The sequence below is a fragment of the Pipra filicauda genome, unplaced genomic scaffold (assembly GCF_003945595.2).
Source record: "Pipra filicauda isolate LSUMZ 115617 unplaced genomic scaffold, ASM394559v2 scaffold56_size3634133_pilon, whole genome shotgun sequence".
NCBI lineage: Eukaryota > Metazoa > Chordata > Aves > Passeriformes > Pipridae > Pipra > Pipra filicauda.
Genome location: NW_024104720.1, coordinates 1,334,178 through 1,355,415, shown reverse-complemented (window position 1 = coordinate 1,355,415; position 21,238 = coordinate 1,334,178). Strand labels below are relative to the sequence as shown.

General features: G+C 36.9%; 1 protein-coding gene across 1 annotated transcript in view; it reads left to right on the top strand.

Annotated features, from left to right (window-relative positions):
* The window catches only part of GABBR2 (gamma-aminobutyric acid type B receptor subunit 2), a 471,821-nt gene that overhangs the window by 172,230 nt on the left and 278,353 nt on the right, over positions 1-21,238 (top strand). Inside the window, exon 3 of the mRNA XM_027741022.2 lies at positions 13,479-13,649. Within this exon, the coding sequence (XP_027596823.1) occupies positions 13,479-13,649 (171 nt within the window). The remainder of the gene's footprint in view (positions 1-13,478; positions 13,650-21,238) is intronic.

Here is a 21,238-nt window from a genome sequence, read left to right as displayed (position 1 = left end):
ATGAGTTCTCAACAACATCAATAAGTAATAGCATCAAAATTTCTGAATTATTGTGTACTCTCTGTGGATACAGAAAAAATCCTTTCCACCAGTAACTTGAAAATAAACATCTAACACAAAAGGACTTGAGACAATTTTTATTTGAATGACATCCTGACAACATCATCATATTATTTATAGCCAGTTTAGGAACTGGAAGTATAATATTTCCCTATATATATATTTATTTTTTTTTTACTGGATCAATTAATTCAAAACATTTCCAGACCATATATTTTTGAGGCTTTACTCTGTTTTGCTTCTCTTCCATGTTTAGCTGGCTGTCACAAGGGAATAATGATTCCTAAATCCCCAAGCCAAAGATTGCATTTGTTTGCAGTATCTGTCCAGTATCCTTTTTGCCTCAGTTTTACCCACTTCTGCCGCAAAGCCTTGAAGTTTAGCGTAGAAAGGGGTGGGTTAAAGTTGTAATCTCTTCTCTTTGATTTGTTCACTTAAAATACATTTCTTTTTATATTTCAAGCGTGTTGCATTTGTCTTTTGGTCAAGCAGAACATGCAGAAAATAGAGAGTGAGGGCTTAGCTCCATGAGTGACTGAAAGCTCCAGCGCCATGCAGCAGTTGGGATATAGCAGGAACCTAGTCCAACTGCAGCCTTGGTTGTGTGGATATACATACAAAAACATGAAAGGAGAAGGTAAAGGTGTATCAGCATAGTTTTGATTGGCTATTGTTTGAAGTTTAAGGTAAATGAGATTACTAGTCATAGAGGAACGTTATATGGGCATGGCATATGATGACATTACATGCTTAATGACACTGCAAAAAATCACTGGCTCAAATGAGAACTCATAGTCAACAAAGTAAACAGCTACCCCATAAGCTGCTTGGTAGTTTATGTAGATGTAGAAATACTATGCTATGATGAAATATCTGGTAAGAACAAGGTTAAGACTGTTTTGAGACACCTGACCTGAATCTCCAAGTATTTTTAAGGTTGAGAGAAATTACAGTGCAAATTCAGTTATCTAAAATCTTAGCACTATGTTAAAAGTTTTCCCAGACAGTGAAGGTATGGATCCACTTGAAAATTTTATGACATCCATATTTGCCTTTAATATGATTTTTGAAGAATTAAGGCACTGTCAGCTTTACTAACCATCCAGTTTAACCTTTTAAAGAAATCAAATACCTAGAAATCCTTAGGGGTTAAGAGGCAAAGTGTCTTCTATGTGCCTCACTGCTTAACATGCTTAAATATTTATATAGGTCTAATATTTTTTATGGAATTCATTTGACCAGGTGCAGTGTAGGTGGCTGCATCTGATACAGTCACTGTAGTTCCCACTAGTGCTTACAGTGGTGAGAAGCAGATGCTTCTAAAGAGTGATTCATCTTACCTTAAGGTTTACCCTAGGCAAGTCAATATAAGTTATGATGTACCAATATAAACTGCATCAAATTTGAAGCTTTACACTCCTTTAAATATAGTGGTATGTAAAATTTCTCATGTTAACTTAAGAAAAGTCTTAGAAAGCATATGCTAGTCTCTACCTTCTATCTCTGACATCCAAGTGACACAGGTTTTTCAGTGGCTGTAGAGCTCTGAAGTACATTCATTAAATATGTGGACATGGTGCAGCTGGTTAGATGCCTCTGTATGCATAATCAGTCCAAGTACTCACAAAGTCAAGCTTTCAGCAAATTACAAAAATAAGACCAAGATTCCTTTTCTTCACTTTATCTGTACATGGTTTGCTTTGATCTGTTAATTCATTTTTTTTCCCTACAATGTGTCTTTCTTGTGAACAACACTTCTCATGTTCTGTCTTGTCCATCTCTCTCGCAGCCTCTTATCCAGTTCTTGTGCTGTTGCTTATATTCTGACAGGGTTTTCTCCCTGCTCTTTAGAGCTTTATTTTGGAATTGGTTAAGAGGTTGTATTAAGGCTGGTCACCTGGTCACTCCTTACCTGTACTCTGGGACATGCTTTTCTGCTCAGAGTAATCCGAATCTCTCTACGAGGGGAAAAACAGGAGTCCGGGAAGTTGGAGAATAAATAAACTATTAGTATGGTAGAAACAAATCTGACAATTCTAGTAATTTATGGATAGTAAACTGGGTGAATCTGATGATAAACAAAGTAACAAAAGAAAAAAAGAAAAGAATGCCCTATTCATTTCTAGTGGTTTCTGTGAACTTGCTGCAAATGTAGCATATGCATATTAGTAAAAGTACCTTACATTTTACTACTACTCAGTAAGCAGAAAGATAGTCTGTCACTTGTGGTTTGCCTTCTCTTTTTTTATTGGATAAATGTTTAAATACACCAGGAGTCTCAATTCTCAAACACATAGTTCTCTTTAGTAGCTATATTTAAATGGAAAAAAATAAATCAATGTTCATTTAAGAAACTTTAGCGTTCAGAGAATTTCTGAACAACCTGCTTGTAAAAAGGACAGTGAAAATAAGATTTTATTTTGTTTTTCACCTAGATGCACAGTACATTAATATTGGTTGTTAATACACCTCTTGACATATATTCTTGATAAAGCTGACTTTATTTTAACTGCAGGAGGTACTTCAAAATTCATAGCGAAACCATATTGGCATGAAATAAAGTATAATTCCTTAGGAAAAGCAATACAGATTACCAGTTTAATTTCTGAAATCTCCAGCTGAATATTAACGGTTTATATTTTCTGATCTGGAATTGCACCGGTCACCTCTCTCACAGATGCTTTTCACTTTCCCTGCTGTCTGTCCCATCATTAGTTTGTCCCATGTAGAGACAGTAAAAATAGCAGACAAGTTCACATTTTTCAGGAATATGTCCAAGAGCAGTGTTCGAAAAAGACCAAAAGAACTCAGCAGTACCCAAAATAACAGATGCCCAAGTCGGTAAACTGTTGAGAACAAGCAGACAAACCCATAGGATATGTGGTAAAAAAACCAACCAAAAAACCCTGTGCAAATATGACAACAGTTTGGTCAGAAGTGTTGTATAAAAATAAATGGCAATTCAGAAAACACTGGGTTGCAAATGAGAGGGCTGAGAGGAGGCAAGCAACTTCACAAATTTCAACTTAATCACTGCACAGAGAAGTAATAAATAATGAAATACATGAGATCGAATTAGGAAAGACGATATTTAAAACAGCCTTCCAAAACTAATAAGCAGAACCAAACTCTAATGCATGTCTGAGTTTTCATATATGAGTTCCTTCTCTAAAATCAATAAAACTATTGAAATATTTAAAATCAACTATATTCTTAAGCACTTTTCTGGCTCTGTGACAACGATCGAGCACAAAGCTGTTCCTTGCGTATGAAAAATTAAGGCTACATTGGGTTTAGTACTACATATGAATGTGGAATAATTTAGTTCAGTTTTTATCTCACCTGAACGGATGTTAGTTATGGAAAATACAGTAAGAAGAGCAGATCGATAAGGAATATTTTTCAGGAATAGATGGGATTGCAGTTTTATGGAATAAGTGACAAAAAAGATAACAAGATCTAGAGAAAACATTCCACTTTCAGCCTGCAGGAACTAGGATGATGGCAGCAACTAAGGAAAAATGGTTGTGAGATCTAATTGAAGTGTGCATAATCTTAAATGGTGTAGATAATGTTAATGCTTTCTACCCAGCATGCATTCAAAGACCGGGGGCAAGTACTGTACTTAAATGCAAGCATAAAGAAACTCTTATTAAATTAATAGTAACTGCTGAAGTGACCTGCAAGGCATAGGTATTGAGAAAACCACATTGAGGGTTACTGAGGCAATGATTAGCTTATGTCCTGCAGCCATCAGCACTGGGAGGAAACACTTGTGCTTTCTTCCACTTCCTCCATGACGTTCAGGAGGGGATTTTTGCTTTGTAACTGTGCTTGGACCAAGACTGTTTGACATTTTTATTTCATAAAAATAGATTACAATGGCTCATTAGATTTTTTTTACAACTTCTCATAGTTATAGATCGAAAAACACAGAATGCCGCTTTGGCAGCTTTGCGATTTAGGTTGTCTGAATATATCTGCATGAACCTTTCCTAGTTGCATATGTTACAAAGGTTTTGTACATGTTGATTCTCATCTAGAGCATCTTGTTAAAATCTGTATTAACCACAGATTAAGAAAAATATGCATATAGTATGCATGATCTTGGTTATTTCTTAGAGGAAGATCAATGACACATTTGACATTTTAATGCCAAATATATCATAATCATAATTGTGATTGACATTTCTGCTGAAGGTCTTTAGTGGTAACGTAACTCAAGTTGCCCTTGCTGCTGGGCAAGCAGTATTTATTTTGCTGGCAACGTCTGTTAGCAGAGAAAGTTCCCTGATTTTTTAGTTTTATTATTTTTTAGTTTAGTTTTTATTTCAACATCTCCCCTCCAGCAAGCCCTTGACTTCTGTAGCATAACCCTTCTTTATCCATTATTAGAGAAGGTACAGTTCCAAGCGACTGATGTCAAACTACTCTCTAAGCACTTCTGGTGGGGTGTAACTGCAGCATGCAGCTCTGAGATATTGGAGAAGTTACGGAGCTGAAAGAAAAGGCAAATTAGCCCGGGCCAAGTACAGAATTAGTGACGGGGTATCGCTCCCAGGACCAGATAAGTCGTCTCTAAGCTGTGCTGTTCTGTATAGAATAAACAATGTCTTTATGTATTGCATATGGGAGGATGTCACCTGTTTTAGCTTGAAAAATCTGGTATTTCTTGCTTAGGTTTGAAACCAGAGAATGAAGAAATGAACAAACCATTAATTCACAACTTAGGATGATGGAAAAGTATTTTTGTAAAGATTTCATTAAATCTTGAGCTAACATGGTGTGTCTTATTTCTTAAGATGTTGTAGTCCAGTAAAAGAAATAAAAGATGGAAAGGATGGAATTGGGGCTGTATTAGAGTGTCCACTCTACAGAAGAACTGAGAAATTCTCAACTTAAAGCCCACCAATGGTTCTTCTCCCCATTTCCAATAGAGTGCAGGGTTCCTTTGCTCACAAGAACAGTATTGTACATATCCATATCACACATTTAAGGTATCTTTATATTGGGGAAGTTTTTTCCCTCCTTTGCATCATTTAAAGGCAGAAAAAAAATAGAGCAGATATTTAAAATCCGAATGTAGACAGAACAGCTGTAGTTTTAGCATGTGATAGCTGGATGAAATCTAACAAACAATACTAATAGAATGATAATAGTTTTGGGCAGCCAGCCAGGAACACACTGCTGTGAATAGGTCTGAAAAGAATTTTCTTTTTTTTTTTCTTTAATGGATTATGGCAATATAGCCTGTTTTATCAAAGGTAAAATATTTTATGAAGTTGTTGGTTTCTATTAAATTTTGAGGATAATCTGTTATAGACAAGAAACATGCAAACTGGATAGCAAGAGTATGAGTGGAGGAAACTCAGCTTGATTTGGGATAAACAATAATACCATGACTGAAGGACAGCAGGGATTTGAAGTTGAATTCTAATATATTCCAGGCCAGCAGCCAAATGCTAAGCAACTGAGTGTGACGGACAAAGATATACAACCCTCTTTTGCAATACAGTTCCATTTATGGAAAATTCTCAATAGATTTTGTCTTTTATTCTGTTTGGAATTGGAAACAAAATTTGCAGAAACTTCAGTAGATCTGCCATTTAATTTCAATGCTCTGTTCAACCTCTAGCAGAATATAGAACATATGTGTTAGCTGTAAATTATTTGTGTCTAATGTAGATCTGAAAATATTTTCTGGAGTGTAGAAAAAGCAATTATTGATATTTTTTAGATCTGCTTCAAACTCGAGTAGACCTTTTCAAATGAATGGTCAGAAGAAATATGCAATGAAAAGGAGATGACAATTGCTTATTTTTCATTAATAGTGAAAGAATCAAGTTAAACGTAATGATAAATTTTGAATTTGGATAGGATAATCGGTTTGAGATGATTCTGCTTCATGTTCACTTGACTACCTACTGAAACTTTAACCATAAAGTCTCTATTAATTTTACTGGTTGCACTGTTAACCACTGAACTGAAGGACATTCTCCATAACTCCATTGTATACTTTCTTGGCATGTTTCAGAAGTAAGGTGAATGCATTAAGTTTGTTAGGTAATATTTATTAGAACTTACAATGGATTCTATTACTTGGATTTGATATGTAACTTTATTTTGCTCTGAACAATAATAAATATTAAATTTTCTGTTCATCTGAAATGTTCTTCTAGGAATTCCTTTTAGTTTTTCTTTTTCTACAAAGTTCATAAACATAGCTCTTGGTGGTGTGAATAGGTAGAATGAAGTGAATCTTTTAGCTCAAGAGGCAGGTGAAGCAGTAATGCTAATGTCTAGGTTGTTTTCTTCTTTTTTTTTTTTTTTTTTTTGAGCAGATCTGCTACAATTTTCAGTGACTGTTTATCCTTTTCATGACTTGAAGAAAAAAAAAACCCCTGTCAGCTGAGAATGAATTCATAGAATCATAGAATGGCTTGAACTGGAAGGGACCTTAGAGATAATCTAGTTCCCCTGCCATAGGTAGGGACACCTTCCACTAGACCAGCTTGCTCTAAACCTTATCCAACCTGGACTTGAACACTTCCAGGGATGGGGCATCCACAACTTCTCTGGGCAACCTGTTCCAGTGCCTCACTATCCTCATAGTAAAGAATTTCTTCATAATATCTAACCTCTTTCAATTTAAAACCATTCCCCCTTGTCCTATCACTCCACTCCCTTGTAAAAAGTCCCTCTGCATCTCTCTTGTAGGGGCCCTCTAGGTACTGGAAGGTGCTATAAGGTCTTCCTGGAGCCTTTTCTTCTCCTGCCCCAACCCTCTTACGCTGTTTTCTTGGGAGAGGTGCTCCAGCTCTCTGATAATGTTTTTGTGGTCCAACTGTGGACTCGCTCCAGCAGGTCCACATCCTTCTTATATTGGGGTCCCCAAAGCTTCACTCACTGTTCCTCATCATAACCCACAGATTTTATGGGAGTAAAAATGTTTAACAGCAAAAGACCAGATATTATTTTCGGGTCTGACTTCTTGCATTCAGACATCTGCAGGTCTTACCAAGTTACGTTGGGAGTAGGTCAGGCTGCCCAAGCAGGGAACAGAGAGGACTGAACGTTCCTTTCCCATTAACCTATAGGCACACATCTTTCAGCTGAAGTATTTCTCATATGGATTTTATTTTATCTAAACCAGTTTCTGTCTTCAAAAATATTGATTTGTTCAGTAGCCAGAATTGCTTCCTAAAATGTCTCCAGAGCAGAATGCAGCTGAATATCAGACTTATTGTGATTGGATTAATTCACTGAAATACCATCAGCGTGGAGGCGGGTGCCTTCCAACCTTGAGACCAGCTGGAAGTGCTTTTTCTGAAAATTCCCAGGTGCCAAAAGGCTGTCAGTGGAAGCAATTTCAGACACAGAATTAATGAAGGTAACAACAGATGATATTGGGCAGCAGCGTTTGGCAAAACATCTGATTTTAAAAGGAACAGTAGCTCTAATCACATGGATAATGTGCTATGGATGATGAGAGGGATGTTCATCCATGAGATCGACTCTTGTCCAGTGTGTTTAATACAACGTGCATTTTATGTTCCCATTTGAATGAGGTATCTTGCCCATGTACCAGCTAGTGAGCCATCATAGATATTCTCCCAGATGTTTATTTTTTCTTGTAACTGTCATACTTAAAGCCTTTACAGAGTTAACAGAACATTTTTTAATTATAATTACTTTTATTTGTTAAAGCAATGAAGTTTGTCCAGTCCATAAAAACTTCTGAATGATGGAGTCTCTGGAGCTTTTGTCCAAGAGTATTATATGACAGCTAAAAAATATTCAAATATTCAAAAATACTCACATATTTTAGACTATTATATGACAGGTAAAAATGTAACTGATTTACCACTGCTGGAAAAACTGGAAAATTAATATTTTCTTCATTAGTCAAATTACGTTAGCGTGTTACCTGTGCTAGTTGGGGATCAGGATTAGAGCATAGCTAGGAGGGGAGATTGCCACTGTGATTCCTGGGTCCAGTTCAGAACCTCCTTCTTTGCTGTCTTTATATAGGCACTTATGACCAGCAGTTGTACAGGTAAATTGTCAAGAAACGTTATCTTTGTTTCTTGATCTTCGCTACTTTGTGCTTCTTTCACCTGGTTTGAAGATCTATGCAATGCAGCTGTCAATGAAATTGCTGCACCTAGCTTCTTATATTGAAATATTTTCCAAATATATAGGTGTTTGCAACAATCTTTGCAATGTTATTTCCTTTTCTCTAAGTCATCCATCAAAGTTGATTAAATGGTACATTTTGTGCATTGAGGTGGGAAGAAGCAGTCTAATATATTCCTTTTTTTCTTTACATACTATCATATATTTAAGGTTCTCCTTAATATTTTTCTTGAATAAATATCACTCTTTTCTTATTTCAAGTACTGTTATGATATTAAAATTTATTCATGACTTCACTAGTGGCAAGATCAAGTTCAGTGATAGTTTGACTGCACATCTGGAAAAGTTGGCTTTTATAGTAAAGTTACTGCAAATTAACATTTAACCTAAATATTTATATTTTATAATTACCATTCCATTAAAAATGCAATTTAATTGTTATGCTTCAATCTATTCTCTGTCTCTGGGTTAAGAATGTATTGTTTCACTCGTTATGTGAAGTCATCTAATGCTGTCTCAAGAGTTGTGGCAGGCAAATCTTTTAACTCTTCATTATTCATTAGTTTCCATTCTGGTCCTTCTAGCTCCTGGGACCATCAAGTCATCACATGCTTGCACTCTAGTATTATTGTTGGCACAGGCTTGTCAGAGCATAAGAGTTCCTGGCAAGGCACACAAAGGAGTGGTGTGTGGTGTTACAAGTACTCATTTCTGCAAATTACCATCATGTTCCTGAGTTTCGCCCTTGTTATTTATTATCCTATGGCAAGATTCTGTGTCCAACCCTGTATCACTGTAAGACTATTTTGTATGGAGCTTTCTGACATTATGCCCTTTTTTCTGGAAAGAATTATTTGCATTTTCCTTTTTTTGCTGATTTATCAGCACAATTTAGCTTTCTAGAAAAGGTGCAGGAAATAAAGGTGATAACTGCCATATGGAAAAAACTCTCTGTGACGGCTAGTTTTGCAGCAGCAGGGGCAGATTTAAATTTCTAGTGATCATTAATAAAATTCTTGTACAAGCCTAGTGCAGAAACCTAGGAAAATTAAGCTAATCTCTCTGGTCTCTCTGGTGCTCAATCAGCAGATTTCCCCCATTTGCAAACATGAATCAATTGTCTTAGAAGAAGACATTTTATTCAAGAGAGGTTATGCTGTTACCTAAGATGCTTTTTTTTTTACTTTTCTTTTTCCCCTCCAATGCATAATACTCCATTATGTGTATAATACTCCAAGTGTGTAGCTTTGTTTCACAGTCTTCTCCTTTGGAGAGGCAAGTGCTCTGGCACCTTCTGCTGGGTGACAGGCTCCTTCTTTGATCTGCTGATGAGCGTGTGGTGGGATATGCTCTCACCACTCTACTCCACCAGCTATTCTTTGCTTTATGAGGGGAGTGTAGTTTCCTGCCCTACTCTTTTGTTGGACTTACAATAACTTTGCTAGGAGTTTCTGTTACTGATTTAGCTTAGCTGATACAGTCCTCTTAAACAAACTTAACTCCTAAACCGACCTGTTGCCTTAGATGAGAGTGACTGGTTACCCAGGGATAGTTCTGCTCTTTTATTTTTCCCAGACTTCTGTACAATATTACAGTGACAAAAATTAAACATAAATGCTTCCTTGAGATAATAAAACATCCGAACACCAGAAGATCACTTGTCATTTCCAGTGGCTTCCTTTCTCTTTGCAGTACTTGGGACAACAGTGTGGCTTCATTCAGCCTTCCAACTTCCAACTTCTGGACTCCTATATGGATATGCATTCTGTATATAGTGTTGTTTCCTATTCTAATTTTGTTTTACCTTTCTAATATCCATCTGTAAGGTCAAACATACGCAGGTATTCTTCCCAAGAAGGCAGTGGAAGGATTGAAGGTTTATTTCAGAGGCAAGGACCACTTCTAAACGATGCTGCACACACCAGGCCCCAGGGAAAAAGACAATGCCCCACCTTCTCCAAGGTTTTTTGTATCTTCTCTCTCTCTCTCCTCCCCCACCCTCTCTGTCCCGAGGAGGCCTTGTACATGTCTGCAAACATATTATCTCTCTGCATATCAGGGAGAGACAGAGCTTCCTCACAGCTTCTCCCTGCAACTTTATCTGAGATGCAGAAGGAAGGAAAAAAAACATCTAACCTATTTGAGAAGGCATTTTGCAGTCTTCCTAAGCAAAACCAGTTCTAGCTTGCCATTACAAATTCTTGCACAATTGCACCTATTCCTACACCATCCTTTCTTATGGAACTCCTAGTCTTTCCCATTGAATGGCAGAGCTTATCATCTTACCATTCCCGCTTCTGTACTGACTTTCTTTAAGGGAATGCACCATTACTTCCTTAAACAGGAGCATGCTTGCTTTAACTTAAAGTACTTCAGACTGATGCCATTCATCCAGATTTTTGACTACATAACTGAAAGTTATAAAAAGAGATTCCGGTAAGAAAAAGCAGAATGGCTTTCTGTCCTGTAGAATGAAGTAAAGAAACTATGAAAAGGCTGCAAGTTTCAAATCAGCCATGAATAAACCACTTTAGACCTAAAATACAGAGGATTTTTGTTCGGTTAAAAAGACCTACACCATCTCAATGCATATGTGGGTGGACTGTGTTGTGATCTTATTTGCTTTATCACATAAACTTTTAGTTATGAATATTTTCCTGATATTTCCATATAGTTGTGCTGTATCAAATACCTTTCCAGTAAGTCTACCTTATGTCAGTTCATTTATTAACATGATTTTTTCACTACCACTTTTTAGAATTTAATGAGGTTTTTCATTTTACCTCTTTGTCCCTCTGAAAATAGAATATTGAGTGCTGGTGTTTGTTGGGTTAAGTTCATTGCATGTCCCAAATTCTCACAGGGATGATTTTAGGAAAAGTTAATTTCTTTCAATGACTTAACTTTTTCAGGATATTTCTCCTTCTCATTTGAGTGTCTTATTAAATGTCAAAGTGATGCAGAATGAGATCAACCATGATATATGTGATGCTTGAAAGAAAAGCCTCTGGACATATCCTAAAATCCAAGAATTGTTTGAGCATGAAATTTTCTCATTTTATATTTTAATAAAACCTTTATTCAAAAAGAAAATGAAGAATAATGTTCTTTTGTAATTCAAGTGTCATCAGTTTTACGCTTAAACCTGAATTCACCTCATCTCACCTTACATGGCTGAGAAATCTCTTACGTCTTCTTCATCTTTCTGTAAGCAATGAAGAAAAGTAAGGTTTTGCTTCATTGTTTCTAAGGAAATGTAAGCAATTAGGATAGTGCATACAGGCACTATAAGTCACAAAAAAGTCACAAAGGAGGGATATGAGCTGTCTTGCTTATATCACAGATCTTCATCCTAAAGTGATCTCACAGGTATAGAGATGCTTCTTGTTACTATGGAGCTTTGTACTATCGATCAGAAAAATCTACCATTTAATCTTTGAAACCTGAGTTAGGTGAACCTTGTTTCTTGCCACTACTGTTACTTCAGTGTTGCTCTTTACTTCTTTTTCTTAAGGATCAATCAAATTATGTTTGATCCAAAACCATAATAGCTTGAAAAACAAGTCCTTTGCAGTCAGCAGCCTGCAAGCAGGTAGGCTGCTGAGAGGTATTCCTCTTCATGTTGGATTTCTAACATTGAATTTTCTCTCTTTCTCAGTCAGAGGTACAGGTCCTTATTTCCACTTTCATTGTACAGTGAATGAATGATGTTCAACAGAAAAGCTGACTAGGTCCACCTGGGAGATGTTCATTCTTCTTCCCTTTTGGGAATGGTTTTGGAAAATAAAGATGACAATAAACAGCACCTCTTCATGCTATACTTTTTTCATGAAATCTAATAGAACATCAGTTGCTATAATAAAAATATTTTACCTTAGAATGATCTGGCAGCAGAAGGTCCTAAAAAATATTCTGTAGCTCCTGACCGGTGAAGAGGAAGAATCTTCTATTTAAATGGTATAATGTAAACTGTCCAGTTATGGACACTTTAAGTTATTTGGAGTTTAGGGGTTTTAACTAGGAAAATAGACTGTATTTATGCCATTATTACAATATAATATATTCTTTGTGAGTCTAAAATCAGTCAGAAAATGAGTCCTCTCTCTGGTAGGCTAAATCAAGATTTTCATAAACATGAAGAAAAGACTTGAATTTTTATTTCAGATTAAACTTGTCTATCTGAATTTCCAAAAAGGGTATCTAACCCAAATATGCTGAATGCTTGATTGAAGAAAGCTAACTTAATGCTACAGTTGGATATACTTACATAGGCTTGAATTCACCTACATTTTCTGACTGTCTTGAGTTTGAAAGACTTTAAGTAACTGTATCAAGGAGCTTATTTTTTTGACAGTCAAACCAATTTGCATTAAAACATTACTTTAAGAAACCCTTCAACCACTATGCCCGGCTGAAAAATAAAAAATAAGACTTGAGAAGCACTTTCCTAGCAATATAAACAGTACTGGAGGGAATGACCAGAAGTATCTTCGGAGTAGGATTGTTTTCAAAAATGAACACGCAGGCATTCTATTCATAACAATGCCTGAAAATCATTCACGAAAATATGCTGCCTTTAACTTGGGCAGAAGAATTTGGTGAAGTTTTCTGGATTTTTTGTGTGTATGTTTTAAAGGTTTTCCTCTTTTCTTTTGTTATAACCATTGTGAAATCATGAACAATTTCTGGTGTTTTCAGGTGTGTATTAGCCACTGAGCCCCCTTTCATAACACAAACCAGCAGGAAGCTGGAACTCAAGTAAAGTTCTGAGTTGCAGCCTTGGCTAACATAATTATTTTCTCTTTTTCTGCTACCTGGAGCTGTTTTATTACCTGAAGATAGGAAGAAGTGCTACTAGAAGTTCACCCAGTAATTTAAAGATAGATAAGACTTTGAGAATATGATATCCTCTTGGAGCTATTCTCAACTTATATGAAGAGCAGTTGGTGGAGAATTCACCATGGTGATTTAATCCCTTGGGCCTTCTTGATCTGTGCAATGTGTAAGATGCATGATCTCAAACAAAGGATTTTACACCACTGACTTTTACGATTCCCTAGTTTAATTTTGTAGACAGTGGATTATAGAGCTAAAGTTAAAAAATCTCTTTAAAAGTAAATGGTGCTGTAGGACTTCCAAGCTATATGATGATGAAACTTCTCTACATGACAGCAGTGCACGGATTGTGCCTTGTCGCACCCAGAAAAGCAAAGGGTTTTTTTTTCTGATTGCTAGCTGAACTTGTGTTGACTTTTATTTTTTTTTGTTTGATTTTTTTCCAGCTTTCATTTGCAGCAACAACCCCAGAGTTGGCTGATAAGAAAAAATATCCTTATTTCTTCCGGACAGTGCCATCTGATAATGCAGTGAATCCAGCAATTTTGAAGTTACTCAAATACTATCACTGGAAGAGAGTAGGAACTTTAACCCAGGATTTACCAAGGTTTTCTGAGGTAAGATTTGCATAATTTCTCTTACACACAGAGAGCTACTAATATCAGATTTCTAAAGAGTCGGTTCCTCTATTAATAGCAATTAAATAAAAAGAAACAGACCCACTATATCAGTCTTGTTTGGCTTTCTCTTAGTAGGTCACCTTTTCTGTATTGAATAAGCTTAATTCCCTTCTGGGGTTTATTTGACTGTCTGTAGTAAAAAACTACCCACACCTTTACATGTCTGTTTTTTTACACCCAAGACCATTGCACCCACGTGCAGAGTCCCTTTATGTTCTTTGACTTGCAAAAATGTATGTTTTTGAAGGAGGCTGGTATCCTGACATTGGCTCACATAAAAGAGAGAATAAATCAAATTTTGTTGTGCTCCTTTTGTGCTCTGATTTCTTCTAAGCATCAATCTGAACTATGACAAACAAAATCTGGTAAGTCTATGGCTGAAAATATTGGGGGAGCTTACTGAGACAGAAATGACTGAGGCCCACAGAACTATTGTGATCACACACCATGCACTCCTAAAATCTGAGTTTCACCCTGACCATCATTTTGGTCAATGTAATGGTGGTAAAGTATTGACCAAGTGACTTAAGCATGGTTTTAACAATAGAGTAAAAGTAAACACCCTATAAGTAATTAATAACAAAAAGACAAGGGAAAGAGTCAGCCCATTAACTGACAGAGAGGCAAAACTAATAGAGGTATGCCTTGTTGTTTGGTTGTTCGTTTTTTTTATCTTCCTCAGCATTCATTTTAAAAAGGCTGACTGTGTTCTGAAGACCAGCCTAATTAAAACTAGTGAAGAGGGATAAGAACAGGTTAGAGTCTGCTTAGATGAGTAAAATATTTTCAAATTGTCTCACACAATTAATTCACTATGGAATACTTAAGAAATCTTAGACTCTTCCCTTATGAGCTTCAAGAATTAAAGGATGAAAAGTAAATGAATTGTAGAGGGAGGGAAGAAACATTTGTGTCTGCCTTTCCCAAAAATACACAAGGACCCAGGGAATTATTACGCCAGTCAGGTTAATTTTAATTCCTAGAAAGACACTCGAGCAGATAATCTGTTTGGAATTACACAGAAGATAAAAAGATGCTAAACAATGACAAAAATGGATTTGTCCAGAATAAATCTTGTAAAGCAATCTGATTTCCCTCTATGACAAGATAACAGCTCTCAAAGAGGTGTGATAGTGATAAGTGTGGTGTTTTATTACTTACAAAAATGTTAAAAGTGCTCCTAAAGAAAAGTAGGGAAACTTGATCTTGGTGAAGATAACTGTAAGAGCAGTCTAGTCTCTAACAAATATTGCTGCCACCAAAGTTAATTGACATCAAGTCAGTAAAATATTTGTTTTTAAAACAAATGCTGAAGCTAAAAGTCACCAAAAAGTATGGTATGCTTTACCCTTCTCTGTCTTGGAATTATAATTTCAGTGAGTAGTTATCAGTGGTTTACTGTCAAACAAGAAGGATGAGATTCTGTCAAGTAGTTTTCTCCAGAAAGAGATAAGGTTTTCTCTGGACAGTGGGATAGAGAAAATGTTTATTAAATTGCAGTTGATACCTACTTGGGAAAAGCTGAAAGTACTTTGCAGAGGACAGGATTAGGTTTCAGAATTATATTGATTTAACCCCAGCCAGCAGCCAAACCCAACACAGCCACTCACTCACTCACTCCCCCACCAGCAGGACTGGGGAGAGAATCTGAAGGGTAAAAGCTGGAAAACTCATGGATTGAGATAAAGACAGTTTAATAGGGAAAGCAAAAGCCGTGTGCACAAGCAAAGCAAAACAAGGAATTAATTTCACTGCTTCCCATGGGCAGGCAGATGTTCAGCCACCCCCAGAAGAGCAGGGCCCCATTATGTGTTAATGGTTACTTGGGAAGACAAACACCATCACTTCATCAGTCCTCCACTTCCTCCTTCTCCCCCCACTTTATATACTGAGCATGATGTCATATGGTATGAAACATCCCTTTGGTCAGTTTGGGTCACCTGACCCAGCTGTGTCTCCTGCCAACCTCCCATGTACCCTCAACTCTCTTGACAGCTTGGCACTACAAAAAGCAGAAAAGGCTTTGGCTCTGTGTAAGCACTGCCCAGTTACAACAAAAATATCTCTATATTATCAACCCCATGTTCAGCACAAATCCAAAACATAGCCCCATACAAGCTACTGTGAAGAAAATTAACTCTACCCCAGCCAAAACCAGCCCATTGATAAAAGTTATAAATAATACTTAAGTGAAAAAAATTACTATCTAGGCAGCAGATCTCCAGAGAAAGATATGGGAGACACTACAATAAACCACAAACTGAGTAAGGGTCAAGAAGTTCATAGTGCCTGACCTCTTGTAAAAAAATAAAAAAGAAAAACAAACAGCTCCCATTTCACCACACTAATGTAATGCAATATTGACATGACACACTGAGTAAACTTCAATGCTACTTAGCGTTCATTAGATGTAAGTTGGAACATCAGATCTAGTATCATCTTCAAGAAGGAAGCAGACCAGAGACACCTATAAAAAAGTTCAGTCATCTGGAAACAAGTTTAATGAGAACAATTAGAAGTGGAAAATAGTGGAATAGACAGGGTAGGTTTTTTAATCTTTCTCTTGTAGGGCTTTTTAGGATAAGACTAAACAAACACAATACAGCGATTCTTGGTCTTCCTTTGGGACAGAGGGATGGACTTCATGTGTATCAGGGTCACTTAAGAAGTGTTAAAACTGCAACTTTCAAAGGTTTGCAAGAGTGCTGCACTTGCATTCAAAGCCTTTCCATTTCTCTTGAAAGGTAATAAACAACCTTCTAAGTCAGACTGCAAACTCAATTTAGTGTGATTCATTAAAGCTTTCAGGTAAAGCAAGATCCAGTTAAAGCTTCCTTGAATTCTGATTATTATAGAGCATGTTGAGTCCTGGATCTTCAAAATGATTAGAGCTCAATCCTTCCTTTTTCAGCTCAATGCAGTTTCTCCCTTCCTCATGCAGACAGTGAAAGCACAGGAAGAAGTGAAGGAAACAATTAATTTGTTGTCTGGGATCAGTGAGGGATGGGAGCCACCAGCAACAGAGTAGGAGAGCATGTGGTGTCTGGGCAGAGCCCAGTCCCACTGCAAGGGAGAAAGGCAGACCCAGGGGTCGAGGCCAGTATCAGCCAAGCATTCAGACCATCAGGCAAGTAAGTCCATAGCATTGAGGCAGGTCCAAGGCCAAGCTGAGAAATCATTCCACAGGTCAGGATCAGGTCTAGTGGCTGCTGCACAGGTCTGTGGCAGAAACTGAAAACACAAGACTAAAAGGTGTGGGTGGAATTCCCAGAGGAAGGACCATCAAGGACTGTTTGTGGCCTCCTGGTGCGGGTATAAGTCTATACATCCACTGAAAACGTAATTTTCCCTCTAAAGAAATATCAGGCAAAACTACACTTCTAACATTTTTTTTGAAAGTGACAAAATAGTTGAAAAGCATCTAAAACTTCTCTCTTTGTTGTAAAATGCCCCTGAGTTTAGGATGTGATTGGTCTTATGTATACTGAAAATGCATTACAAAGCACTAAATCAGAAGTAACTGAATGTCATCTCTGTTACTCTCATTCGAAATAAAATAAGTAGAAATAAATTAATGGAATCTTTAGAAAAGCCTGTGTAGTAACTTGGGAGGTTTTAATCTTAGCAGCAAGACAGAGCAGTTCTCTCTCTCATTTTTCCATGTCCCAGAAAGACTGTATCAGTTTGACAGATCTCTTTTTTTTTTTTTAATCTAGAACAATTTGGATATCTATCTAAATTTCCTCCAGTGGTCCTTCCACCTAAGCACATACAGGAATAGATGCTTCTTTCTTATTCTTATTGTGCAGGGACTTCATACTCATGTAGTTTAGTCAACAGGAACTCTGATTGCATCTCTTCAACTCCCATCTAACTTAATTTTTGGGGGGGGGCTGACCACATTTTTCCTTAGCTGGATCACTGTCTTATCTCCTGAATAACTTCAGCTCATCTAATTTCTCTGCAAGTTAGCCGCTCCTCAAAGTCATAAAGCTTTTTGGTTTACGTTGCCTTGTAATGAGACAGTTGTCTCAATTGCTTAGATTATCAGTCTTACTCCAATATATCTCTGAAGGCCAAAATCACAGAGGATTTATTACTTCTACTTCAGTTGTTTCCTTTGGTAACCCTTTCTGCTGAGACTTTGCATTGTCATCCATTTCATTTTACTTGGTGACAAATCTTCTCTTTCTTTTTTAAAAACTGTTACATCTTTCTTATTCTCCAGGTTGCATAGGGAAATAAAGGATAGGTAGAGAGAATGGAGGAGTTTATGCTAATGTTTCAGTTCTTAAAGCACATGGGCAACATCTATACATCTCATACTGTTAGTGTGGCTCAAGACTCCCTTTCTTGGCATTACTTGAATCTCAAGGATTATGACTTTTCAAGTGACCTGAATTCTATGGCTGCCAATAGCTCAGCTCACTGTTAGCATTCTTTGTGAGTTCTTCAGGTCTGTTTGTACAGTGAGAATATCCCTTCCGTTGGATTAATTTTTAAATTGTGTAAGTTGACTTGGTATAAGGATAATATACACACTTCATCAGTTCTGTTACCTAAGTAGGACAGGCTCATACCTATTGTGCTTCTGTGTCCTAGATTTTATGGATTGCTGCCCTGTTCTCATCCTCTGGGAGAAGATTGTGTTTCAAAAGTTAATTCTGGGGCAAAGATTTATAAATGAGGTTACAAAATATTTTCAGGATTTTCAGCTTAAAAGTGTTTGCTGTATATAAACTGTAGGGTAATTGAGGCTGGAAGAGATCTTGAGAGGTCTCTCGTCCAAACTGCTGCTCAAGGCAAGGCTAACTTTAATATTTATCAACCCTGGAGAGTTGTAGCTGTTTGTCCTGGTTCCAACCAAGACAGGGTTGATTTTTGCAGTAGCCAGGAGGGGGCATGGGTGGGATGCATAGGTTATTCTATACCACCTCACCTCATTGCCAAGGGCCAGGGAAAGAGAGTCTTTTCGAGGTTGATGTAGTGTGGTGGAGGGAATGGCCAAGCATTTTTGTTTCCATGTGAATCATTCACCTCTTTCTTGTACCCTCTGTCATTAGTATGGTTGCTATTACTGTTCATTTTCTTATCTCATTGCTGTTTGCAGTAAATTGTTTTTATTTCAACTTGTGATCTTTAACTTCAGTGCCTCTGATTCTCCTCTCCAGCCCACTGCAGAGGAGGGGGCGGGAGAGTGTGAGTGAGTGGCACATGGTTTCACTGGAAGCATTAAACTGGAGAATAACATTCCTAAACCATAACACTGTTGCACATACAGTTCTCGGAAAAGTCCTGACTATGTCCTGTTTCCAATTCCCAGGTGAAGTTTCAGCTGATTAGAGATTATGCAGTGACTGGTGCCTCCAATTTTCATGCTGTTTGGCACTACCTGTTTGAGACTGTATTTTGAATTAGGCAAACCAAGCAATATTCCTGTGATCTGTTGTTTGCTGTTTTTCATGCTTCAATGGGAAGAGTAATGAGAATGAAGTTATACTTACCTATTAATAAGTCAAAACTGATGGGAGCCACCAGTATTGTAGAAGATGTACAGGCTTCAGAATATGACTGCTAAACAGAAAAATGTATACTGTATATGTGTTGTGTATTGGGTTTCAGATAATGCTATATATGCTAATCAGTAATTCTAGTTTACCTTACTTCAGCATTTTTCTGTTGTTTCCTGCATATTGTTCATTTTATTTATACACTTTTTTTTGTTCATAGTATGTTTCAAGATGAAAGTTGCCACTTGATTGCACTGGTACACTAAGAGGGATTCTGTCTTCCTTGTTTTGTGATAGGACACTTCCTCTAGACTGGCTTCAGTTGCTTCTTTTTGCTATCCTCTCGTGTTAAAATTCAGTGAAACTGCATTTTAACTTGACGTTTGGTATCATATTCATGATATTTCTAGATTTTTTTAAAATATATGTTTCCCTCCCACTGAATATCTTGTCTGGGATTGTTTTTAAAATAAGTTAAATTCTGTTCGTCTCAAGTGACTGTTTTTCGCTACTTCTTATTAATTGTCTCTTTATGTGCTTTCTCTGCTTCTTCTTGGAAATATTGAGAACTTCTAATGTAATTTTATCAGTGTAGGTGGGATTTCAAAAAGACAAGAAATGAGAAGTGTGCAGCAAGCTAATGAAATACATTAACAATATGAAAAATAAAAGATAAAATATTCTCTCTTGTGACTCTGTCACAGACTTCATTGAGTTCAATAACCTAAAAATACGTTGGTGACAGAAACTAAAGAGAAACAAACCTTTTAAGTGGACAAAATAGCACTTTTTCTGACATGATTAACACTCTTAGGATTTCTTTAGATTGTGTTGCATTTTGTACACAGACATCATCTGCAAAAATCAGCAGGTTATCAGGGTCTGTTTTATCTAACTTAAAGGAATTGAGCATCTCAGTTCCAAGTCTTATCCCAGAAAATGTAATACTGGGAAAAAGAAAACTGTTCCAAAGAAAAGCAGCTAGCAAACAAGTCTTCTCAACAGAGTATGTGTCTGTTGCTCTAGAGAAAGCAGGGTAGAAGTATTGTTAATCTAGAAGTTTATTTATTGTAGCCTTGCTCTCTCACTGTGGAGTCTGCAAATTTGGATCTGAGTTAGTGGTCAGTTATGATGAGAATTCAGTGAATAAGCAGAGGCAGTGAGAGAGTTATTGAGGGGCTGAGAGGGATTAAGCAGGGAAAATAAATATCTGTTGACCTTTCAAATTTCAGGCAGAAAACAAGCTTGAGACACCAGTTTTTAATGACTCTTTGTATACATCATGTAGACTTCTATGTGTGATTATGCTTCTTGACATATTAGGCTTGACTTCTGAGAAAAGAAAAGAAGAGCAGAGATTTTCGCTCTCCATCACAGTTGCTGAGATGTTTTAAGGCAGCTGAATAATGTTACTTTTTGTCCACGAATGACCTTGGAAGCCTCAAATTTGACCGATAACAGCAGTGTTAAATCTTGGAGCTCTGAACAGTACACAGTGATTTCATCCTAGAAGGAGTGCCATGCCTTCAACTTTGAACAGTAAAAAGGTAGAAGGTAAGAGAGACACAGAAGGCAGTAGAGGGAAAATGTGGGAAAAGGCATGGAAAGAAGCAAATGAGAGCAGAGAAACTGAGGCATAAATGTAATTGTTTAACTATAAAACTTTTTAAAACTATCACTTCCTAATTTATACTTTTTTTTAAAGGGTCATGTCCCTGAGGTCTTCCTTCATATTGCCATATTCCCAGTTCTTGGCTAATTTCTATAGCAAGGTCTTAGGAACAATTTAATTCAAGTTTTCTTGAGCTTGCAAAGAAGAATGAATTGCCCTGTTCTGTTCTATAACTATGCTTTCCTATAATTCAAGTTGACCCATTAAGATCTTCACAGAAAAGCAGTCTCTGAAAGTGACTTCTACTAATAAAAGGGAAACTATATCTTTGATGGTGCTTGTAGGTGGTTTAAAGAAGAATCACTGCAGTAATTTCAGATGGAAATAACCAAGATATTTCTTTA